This window comes from Hydra viridissima, unplaced genomic scaffold, assembly GCF_058129835.1.
Source record: "Hydra viridissima isolate aposymbiotic clone 2 unplaced genomic scaffold, HvirCarnegie_v1 scaffold_8, whole genome shotgun sequence".
Lineage (NCBI taxonomy): Eukaryota > Metazoa > Cnidaria > Hydrozoa > Anthoathecata > Hydridae > Hydra > Hydra viridissima.
Window position 1 is genome coordinate 10,147,501 of NW_028324307.1, and position 11,067 is coordinate 10,158,567.

General features: G+C 28.9%; 2 protein-coding genes across 3 annotated transcripts in view; one reads left to right on the forward strand and one right to left on the reverse strand.

Moving 5' to 3' along the window:
* Positions 1-11,067, forward strand: part of LOC149884966 (uncharacterized) — a 748,071-nt gene that overhangs the window by 290,376 nt on the left and 446,628 nt on the right. The gene's annotated exons all lie outside the window — the stretch shown is intronic.
* On the reverse strand, positions 579-10,419 carry LOC145186521 (plastin-1-like). 2 transcript variants are annotated; one of them, XM_090094966.1, is made up of 13 exons: positions 10,116-10,419; positions 9,390-9,545; positions 8,880-9,139; positions 6,728-6,935; positions 6,393-6,578; positions 6,194-6,274; positions 5,972-6,052; positions 5,627-5,750; positions 5,255-5,343; positions 4,887-5,079; positions 2,336-2,445; positions 1,980-2,123; positions 579-1,010 (listed from the first exon to the last, which is right to left on the reverse strand). In XM_090094966.1, the coding sequence occupies exons 1-13, from the start codon at positions 10,170-10,172 to the stop codon at positions 858-860; spliced, it is 1,842 nt and encodes a 613-aa protein (XP_089951092.1). In that variant the 5' UTR covers positions 10,173-10,419; the 3' UTR covers positions 579-857. The 2 variants fall into 2 exon arrangements, with proteins under 2 accessions (XP_089951092.1, XP_089951093.1); XM_090094967.1 differs by having other exon boundaries at positions 5,972-6,048; positions 6,190-6,274.

The following is an 11,067-nucleotide window of genomic DNA, read 5'->3' on the forward strand; positions in this document are numbered from 1 at the left end:
CATCCTCCTCTGACTTGAAGTTCATTAAATTTCTTTATATGCGCTCAAGTACTAACATGGATTTGTATTAAACAGCACCAATTTCAACCCTCAAGAAGTCTTGTGAATTTATACATATTTAGTACTATAATTGTTTTTGCCATATTTAATGCGCATCAGTAAATTTCATTTAAACTTTAAAAGGGGTAAAATAGTGCGCCGCATGTGGAATGGCCACTGTTTCAGTAATAATTAGTGAGGTAGAGCAACTGTTTTAAGTCTCAAAATGCTATTTGGAGTACTTCCAATAAACTAGAATAATAAGGTATTTGGTTAAATTGCAACTTTGGTAATTTTAATTTAGTAAATTGGGATGGTAAGGTTACACATTTTTTTCAGATCCCGGACTAAAGCTAGTCGACACGCTTTCAACTCCTTGTATCGAAAGAATGTTGTAAAACTGTTATCTGTACTGAAACTCCATGACAGAACAGCACTTACCGTGGCAAATCAAATTTCAAAGAAATTTAATGGAATTTGTTTGTGTCTATATGTAAATGACTATAATATTTAATAAGAATAAGATCTTCACACATAACTTTAAGAGCAATCTGAAATTTTTTTTTTTGAATGAAAATAAAAAACAAATTGTTTACAAGACTTAGTTTTTACAAAAAAAATATGAAACTTTTTTAAGAAAAAAAAAAAAAAATATTAGACAGAAAATTTCCATAAAATGGATACGAAGTAAAAAAAATCATTTTTTTACGCATAAAAGATTCAAAAGATTCAAACTCTTGACAATGAGACTAGAAAAAAAAAATCATGCTTGAAATCGAGAAAATCAATCAGAAACGCATTCCAAAATATTATGCGACTTATTTGCTTTCTAGGCCTCTCGCCATAAGGCTTGCAAAAACTGTAAGCACCATTTTCGCTTTTACTTCCACAAGATCTTCAGCTAATGCATATGTACGTGCTCCAATTTTTCGACACATTGAGATAGCATAAAGGGCGTTCATGAGTCGCTCCTAATAAAAGATAACGATAATATAATAAGATAACAAAAGGAAAAAACAACAACAAAAAAACAGTTAAGGAAGTATCTGCGCAGAAAAATTTTTAAAAATAATTATAAAATTTCCAATCAAAGACATGTACCAGAAAAAATCTGCGCGGACATTATAAAGGATATTTATTTAACTATTGTATTTCGTTATTGAATGTTATATATATATTTTGAAAGTACATAATAAAAAGCACAAAGTGATGATTAAACTTCACTTAAGAAAGTTTGTGAAGTTTTGTACGTGAGAATGCACACACTTTCCGTTTTACACTTGACACAGCTAATCAAAAAAGATTTTTAGCACATAATTTTTTATAGAGCAGTTTTGAACATCGAATTGCGACATTTTCTTGCTTTTCTTCACGACAAGGAACTTTTTTCTTTTTATAAGATTTATAGCCACAACTTCTCTTTACTCTTTATATAGTGGAAGCACTTGTCTTAAATTTATTCGCTAAAGTTGGGACAGAAATCTTCAGTTTTCTGTCTAAAGCATCTTACACTTTTTTACCAAGATCTCGTCTAACAAAACATTGTTTTCGTCCACTTCCTGATTTTCTTTTGATTGTACCAGTGTCCTTAAATCATTTCACAATGCTCTGCACTGTTCTCAAAGCAATCTGCAGCTCTTTAGAAATTGTTTTGTTTGATACACCAGGATTTTCAACGAGAAAATGCAAAAGCTTTTCTTGCTTCTTATTTTGATTTAATGACATTTCAATTAAAACTAATTGTTTTTTGATAACAGAATTGTTTAAGTTTTGAATAACACAAACACAATGACATTTTAAAACAATTCGCTATTTAAAACGGTTTCCGTAAACACCACAGCAGAACATGAGCAGATTTTTTCTGGTACACGTCTTGTATCAATTTTCAAAAATTTTACGCATTTAATAAGTAACTTCACAGAGCACAAGCAACAACTTACTTCTTCATTTTCACCTTTAGTAACAAGATCATATTGGATAGAATCCGGTTTAATTGCATCAACAAGATCGATAACAGCAAGACTCGTAGCAATTGATGGATCTTTAAATGAAGCGATTGAACTAGTTTTACCAGCGGAACTCAGCTATAAAAATATAAATTATAGGTTAAATTATATAGTATCTCAACTTAACATTTACAGAATGACGATTTGTTAAACACAATATTCTAATACTAAATATGTTTTGTGTTTCAAAATTCCCAAGTTAAACTAACTTGAAATTAAAAGCATTCAAAAATTTTCTAAATTAAAAAAAAAAAAAAAATCATGAAGCAAAAATGCAAAAAAAAAACAACCTTATTGTTCACCCATTGAACAATTTCAGCATCCTTTGTGGGAGCACCAGCTTTACTAAGCTTGTTTATCATTTCTATACTGTAATCACGCAACATCTGCCATATCAATGCTTAACAAAAAAAAAAAGAGAAAAAAAGAACACTTTTACAAAAAAGAAACTTATGATACACCCATAAATTTCATTTATTTTCAAATTAGGAAGGAAAGGCGTTATAGAGGGGAGGAGTAAAGAGTATGGGAGGAGGTAAAGGTCTGATTGCAAATAATATTTCAAAGTATGCTCCTCTCTGCACTCTGCCAATCTTTTTATATATTAGTGTTAAAAGTGATCAATTACATTACACACACACATGTGTGCATGCATAAGTACAAGCATATACATACATACATACATACATACATACATACATACATACATACATACATACATACATACATACATACATACATACATACATACATACATACATACATACATACATGCATACATACATACATACATACATACATACATACATACATACATACATACATACATACATACATACATACATACATACATACATACATACATACATACATACATACATACATACATACATACAGTGTCTCAAAAAATTATCAGACCAAACAAGTTTTTCCCAAAAAAAAATGTTTACGCTCTAAATTATACTAAAAACAATGAATAGCGATACTTACTTTGTCTGTCATTTTAATTCTAATGGGAATAGTATGTTATTTAGCGTTCATATTTTTTGATTCATGCTTCAGTTGGTTTATTGTTTGTCCTAAGAGAAACTTAGTATTGAATAGGCTTGTAAAAAAATTATCCGACCAAGCGATATTTAGGTAAGTTTAATTAATTTTATGTGAAATTTGTTGAAATATTTTAGCAAATTTTTATAAAATTAATGAAATTGCATAACAAAAAACTGTTTTTTTTGTAGTAAAAAAAAAAATTATGTATAAAAAAAAGGTTTCATGTTTTTTTAAGTAAAATGGTGGGAGGTAAACGTCACTGGACTGTTTCTCAGAGAAATTTAGCTGTTGATCTAGTCAATCAGGGTAAAACCTATCGTCAGGTGCAGCAAGAGACTGGAATTCCTCATAATACAGTATCCGACATAATGAAGAAGTATAATTTGATTGGAACAACAGCCACTAAAGAAGGGCAGGGTCGCAAAAAAAAGACTTCTAAGAGTTTTGAAAGAAACTTAATTATACAAGTCAAGAAAAATTGCTTCATTTCTGTTCGAAAACTGGCTGAGCAAGCTGAAGAGAATTATGGAATAAAATTATCCCATCAGACAATCAGAAATCGTATCCGAGACTTTTTGAAATCCCTGATTTCAAGGACGACTTGTGTGTAATAAACCATATTTGAGTAAGAAACACATGAAAAGAAGATTGGAGTTTGCTAAGAAGTTCAAAAACATGCCGTTAAGTTTCTGGAAAAAGATCCTGTGAAGCGACGAATCGAAATTCAACTTAAAGTCATCTGATGGAGCCCAAAAAGTTGGGAGAAAAGCCGGAGAAGCCTACAAATTAAGCTGCGTGAGAGGAACTGTCAAGTATGGCGGCGGTAACGTGATGGTATGGGGTTAAATGGCTTGGAAGGGTGTCGGAAAACTCCAATTTATAGATACTACTATGGATCAGGTGCAATACAGAAACATATTAAAGCAAAATTTGAAGTCATTTGCTCGAAAACTTCGGCTAGGATCTGATTTTACATTTCAGCAAGATAACGATCCCAAGCATAGTGCCACTAAAACCAAGGAGTGGTTTGCTGAAAATAGTGTTGAGGTCTTGGAATGGCCCGCACAATCACCGGACCTTAATCCCATTGAAAATTTGTGGGAAATTTTAGACCGAAAAATTGGAGATCGGTCATTTTCCAAAAAAGATAACCGCAAAGTGGTAATTGAAGAAGCCTGCAAAAAGATTCAACCAGAAGAAACAAAATCTTTAGTTGAATCAAGGCCTAGACCTCTAGAAGCTGTAATCCAAGCAAAGGGAGGCCCAACAAAGTATTAAAATAATTGTTTTGTTATATAATAATTTGTTATGAAACAAATAATGTGTTTGGTCGAATATTTTTTTGACAATAAAAAAATGACCTAAGTTCCTTTATTTTAAGACTGAAAACCTTGTGATTCAAATTTTACATTAAAATAAATAAAATCTATTTAAAAACATGTTCTTTTATTTTCATTAATCTTGAGTTCACCAAAAAAGTCTAAATTTATGAAAATACAGCACTTTTTTTAGGAAAAATATTTAAAAAAATGTTTGGTTGGATAATTTTTTGAGACACTGTACATACATACATACATACATACATACATACATACATACATACATACATGCATGCATGCATGCATGCATTCATGCATACATGCATACATAGATACATAGATACATACATACATACATACATACATACATACATACATACATACATACATACATACATACATACATACATACATACATGATTAAATGTAAAAAAATAGACTTGGTAACTGCATGAGCAATAAAAAAACTTACCCATGACAAGGGTGTGAGTTTCATTATGAATGTCTTCTCCACCAATTCCAACCAAAGAATACTTATTTGCTTTTCCTAGCTCAATAGCATAATTACAATTTTCTACCTTCTTCATTTTGCCTCCGATGGCTTTAAATGGTGCTTTGTTAACCTTATCCCAGTTAACAGTTCCACTTCTTATTGCATCAAAAAGCTAAATTTAGATAACTTCTCATATTAATTTTGAAAAAGGAAAGAGAAAGACAAGTATTAAAAAGATTAAATACTAAGCTACACTAACATCTAGTTTCCAAGTTAGTTTCCTATAAATAAACTAACTTCATAAGCCTTTTTTACATTTTAAATTTGATAAATATTTAAACAATCACCTGAAAAAGCACAAGGCCATTATTGAGACCATTATAAAGATGGTTAACAAATGGACTGACACCAAGACTGTTCATCCAACAGCGGTAGGCTTACAATTAAAAACCATATTATCAACAAGAGAGAAAATTATCATAGTTTTAATGATTTTAATCTAAAACTGCATAAAAAAGTTTAATTTATAGGATACCAAAAAAATTTAAATGTTAAAATATTAAACTGTTTAAAAAAAAAACATTGCTGAAAAAAAATTACTATCCAAAATGAAATAAAGTTGGTATTTACAAACAATGGACAATGTGTTCAAAAGTAAAAAAATACAAATAAAAAACAAAAAGTAAAACTGTAAGAATGTTCAAGATTAAAATCAATACTTTTCTCCTCTCTTGATTCCACATAAATCTCAACATCAATGTCAGTTGCATCCAGAGCAGGATGGGTATTAAATAAATGAGCAACAAAAGCCAGATTTAATTTATTGTTCCCACCTACTATGTCCTAAATAATTTTTTTTTAAAATAATATTTTGTTTAAATGATGCTCATAACTACATGTTGATGATGATATGATCATTCATGTTATTAACATTATTTATGTATTTAACAAAAAAAAGTTACACAAAAATAATGAACTATAACAAAATGAAATTTTCCAAACTTCTATTACATTTTAAATTTTTTTAAGCTCTATTTTTATAGCTCATAGAGATAATTTGATACCTTTGCTGTAACAAACTTTCTACAGTTAATCTTTTCAGCATTCCTCAACACCATCTCTGCCCTCTTTGTATGATCTACTGCCTGAATGAATCAAAAAGAGGCTCATCCTTCAATCTTTTGCAATTAAAAATAGAGTGAGCTGTGAAATTCCTTTCAGCTTTTTAAAATTTTAAAATTATTTTGATTTAAGTTTTCATCACTAATAAAATTGTGAATACTTACTTTTAGAATTAGCTCAGGACGATCTACTTGTGCATCTCCAGGAGCTATCTGGTTTAGTAATATAGCATACGCTTCAGAATCCTAAGCAAAAAAATATCAACAATCATGGGAGAAATATCTAGAAAAAAAAAAACAAAAACCATTCAAGCTTCAGAGCCAAAACAGATATTTAAAAGAGACAGAGCTATTTAGAATTTACCTTGATGTCACTAGTAAAGTTTTTTATTCTTTTGCCAGAGCCTGATTTTGCTAAATGATAATTGACCCAACGCAATAGCAATTCCTCTGTAGTAAGTTTCATAAGATCCTCAACTGATTCACCATCTTCACAAAGAGCAGCTATATTAGGATTTTGGGCAAGACTTATCTTAGAAAACAATCCAATCTATAGAAAAGTACATAAAGAAATCGAGGTTGATTTGAAAAATGCTTAATAAGTTCTTTTTTCTTACTTAATTTAATCACAAAACTAATAAAGCTGTTTAAAATTCAATTTAACTGTAACAACAAATGATAAACATGGTAAGAGCATACTCTTATGATTTGCCATAACAAACCCAGAACTAAATGTTTTTTGCCTTGAGCAATATCTTCAGGACCAATGTTTACAACTGTACAACCAATTGCATTAGCTGAGTTAACAGCAAGAGCATTGTTTTCACGAATTAGAAAAGCATTGAGTTTTACTTTGTTGATCACACGCTCATCAATTGTTCCCTTGACACTCAAGTTTATCATTTTACTAGAGAGAAGGAAGCCATAAAACAGATAATTGAGGTTATGAAAATAAAAATTAAAAAGTCTATGGAAAGTGAATTTGGTGAGAGACAACTAAAACATTTTTAGTTGTCTCTCACCTAATTCACCGAGTTTAGTGCTGTCCAGAATATAATTTAATGTTATGTAAAAACATTTAAAAAAATAATAATTAAAAATCATTAAATGTGTCATTTCTAAACTATCATATGCCATCTTTAATGTTTTGAATAATTCTTTTTAAAACATGTTATATGAATTAAATCACTTCAAACAGTTTTACAATCAACCAATGGTTATCAATGCTTGAGTGTTTTTTATTAATAAGCAATCTATTAACATAGGTTTAGTCGTTTAAAGCTATAGGAATATTATATATCCAGCAACTGTACTAAAATCATAAGCATTCAAGGGATTTGCTTTTAAACCTCATTGGAAATACTTAGAGCATGCTTCAACTGTCAAAGATCACTAATTCCTTTGAAAGAATAACTCCATTTGAATTATATAAACAGCCCCCCTTCCCCCCAATTAATAAATCCTAAATTAAGTCTTCCTATTTTAATCTTGAATTTAGTAATCAAGGCTATTTACATAACTCAATCATGCTTTTAAGTTTCATATATTCATACTAAAAAGTATATAAAACAATTTAAAAACTCTTTTTTTACTTTTTGGTGTTAAAATAAACCAACCATTCAAAGTCTTTTGGTTCAGACTTTTAACTTTTAAAAGCTTGATTATGCTGATATTAGTTGTGGATAAAGATTTTCCTTATTGCACAACCAATATCAGCATAATCAAACTGTTATGATTTTTTTAAAAAAAACAACAATTCAATGGTAAAGAGCAAAAAATGGAAAAACTAATTTTTTCTTACAATGTAAAAATAAATATATAATGACTGCAAAGTTATTTTCATTCCATTATTTTTAGGTATAAGCATAAAGCAATTGCAAAAAATATGGCAACCTGCAGACTCACTTAACATAAATACTTTTTAAAGCAGTAATCAAACTTTTGTTGAAAATTTTAAATGAAATGGGTTCCAAAATTTGCCACAATATTTTTTGAGCAATGCCCAATTAATACAAACTGAGTGGAATTGATTGATTTGAGTTGTTATTAACAGGTGCACTCAATACTTGCAACACTCCTTGTATTTCTAACTCTTACTGCCAATGGAACATTAAGTAAACAAAAATGTAGACTCAAAATATTACACCAAATTATAAATTGCAAGACAGGTGGGTTAACAAAAGACAGGCAGGTTAACAAAAGACAGGTGGGTTAACAAAAAATGTGTGTTAGTGCTCTTAAAGTTAAAACCATTAAATTTTAATAGTTGTTAGTGTTGCTCATTCATGTTCTGAACCATGGACAATGACAAGCAAAACAGTAATGATAGTTCACAAAAAAATAATAAGGGTGCATTAAAAATAAAAAGAATCATACAGTTCCTGATGGATAACCTTTTTTAAGTTTAGCTTTAAAATATTTTTTAATTATTTTTAGGATTTTTGAAAAAAGTTTTCACCTATGCTAACTGTGAAAAAAAGGTAGTAGTGAATTAGGTTAGTGGTGAATGTTAACTATGTTTGAAAGTATTACTGAAACTAACAATGGTAACAATATTAGTCAGGAAAATTGGTTAATTTAAATTTAAAAAAAAAACATTTTCAAACACTTTACTTTAGTTTATTTTTTAAATATGGGATATTTTTTTATACCTATAAACATATATTTAGTCAATAAAATAAATTGAAAAGAATTTTAACCCTTAACACTTATTGAACCAAATGTTATGGAGATGGCATAATGGGAAAAGATTTCTTTTTTTAAAAGATTACAAAAAGGTATTAACAAAATGTACTCAAAACCAAGTCCTAATCAAAAAAAATACTTACAAACCTAATAGTTATAAACTTACCACAAAATAATACCATTACTTAGTTTTTCAAAGAGCTCATCTGTGGATTTGATAGGTAACAATGTTTTACAATCAACATCATTTTGAAGCTCTGAGTTAATCCAGTCTTTGAATGCAACTTCTTCTGCATATGATGAGGTATGAGCAGTGCCATCAGCTGATGCTTCAGATGTCCCACCAACCTTTGTTAAATCTTTGGGTGTAACTATCTTAGAAGTCCATTGCCCAAACACTCCTTTTGTAGTAACACTGCAGTATAACTAAAAAAGTTTTAAAAAAAGTAAAAGTGTGAGTAACGATCAAAAGGTCAACAGAGTTTGCCCAATTTTATCCTGTTTATTAGATAAAATAGTTTGCTGTAAACTTTATTTTAATTGACATTTAAAAATTTGTAAAATTTTCAATTTAAAATTTGATTTTTCAATTCAAAATTTGAATTTTCAATTTATAAAACATCCATAATAATTAAAACTAGTTAATAACTGTAACAAATTAAAAAGAAAAAAATACCTCGATGAACTCTTGAAACTCTATAGTTCCATTCTTATCTTTATCAACTTGCTGCACCATTTCGCGGAGTTTATATCCAGGAACATTTTCTCCTAGTTTTGCAAAACAATCACCTAATTCCTTGGTAGAAATTTTTCCATTTTTGTTCACATCAATCTAAAATAACTTTTATTCTAAAGCTAATATAACTTTTATTCTAAAGCTTTTATTAAGAATATAATTTTGTATAGAATTAGACATTCAAAACAAATAGCCAAAAAAATTTCATCAAAACAGATTTTATACTCTTTATATACAAAATATGGAGATCAACTTCTGAATTATATCTTATATTATTCTTGTAGACTGTTTATTTAAGAAGCAATGAAGAATTATTACAAAATTAATGGCTTGTTTGGACAAAAATGAAAGCAAACTCAACATTAAATGAATTTGAAAGCATTGAAACAGTTGCTGTCATGTTTATAGAAAAAAGCCCTACTCGATATTTTATTTAGCTAAGGAGTGACAGAGGGTTTTGAAAAATATTTGAGTTCTTGATTAATTACCATGAACATATTAAATACAGTATATAGACGATTAACATAGGGTCTCTTAACAACTACCTAATTAAGAAATTTAATAAACACAAAAGCAATATTTTAAAACTAAAGTTTAATTACATAGGAAGAAAAATACATGGCTTAAATTGGACGGACATTGTTGCAAAAATTTTAGTTTATGTACCTCATTAAAAGCTTCAGTTATTTCAGCTAATACGTCTTTGGGTAATTTATCAGCCATGATGGAACAAAGATTGGTACGACCAAGTTTATCATCAAACCTTTAAAACAAATACCTAATTATATTGTAACTTTTAATGCCTGCTGAAAAAGGTCAGTTTAAATAACTTGAACTTCTCCGCAGATAAAAATCTGGAGTTAATTCAAACTATTTTAGTAGTAACGGAAAATAATTAAGAAAATAAAAATAGTTTTCATGGATGATTTTCTTGTTTCTTAAAATAGAAAAAAAAAAAAAAAAAAAAAAAGCAGTTTTGAAGATAGAAAAAAGATTAAATTTAGATTTGTTTATAAAAAAGTGAACATCAGAATTTGTATCGATTCAATTAGAAACTATTATTCCAGTACCTTGTGGGGGTCAGAGTGCTAAAATGCCGTTGTGAGTTTTTTTTTTTTTTTTTTTACTAAATCCTTAAAGTATATATACCCAATGAATAAAGAAGTAAGTTAGATATTTTAATTACTACGTAATTATAATTAATATGTTTTTTTTAAATCAAAGATAAAGGGTTTCATAAAATCAAAATACATCTAGCGGTTCAATTTTTTTTCAAACTACGCATTTAGAAATACAGTATACTCCTGGTTATTCGAACCTCCTTGGGGAATGATCGAAATTTTGAATAACTGAAAATTCTCTGTAAAGTAACCTATTTCAAGTTACTATCAAATTTTAACAGATTTAAAAAGTAACAAAAGGAGAAGACCTTTGGAATAAGATGCTGCTTAAGCCTTTTCCTTGTAAAATAACAAATTTTTTATGATTTTTTTAAAAAAATTTTCCATTTTTGATTGCTTCTTTGTTTTTAAAGAGTGTTTGTCAAAAGTATTGAAAATAGTGTTTTGTTCATCTCCTCTCATACTTCAGCACAATCGTTGTTCAAATGGAATCCAGA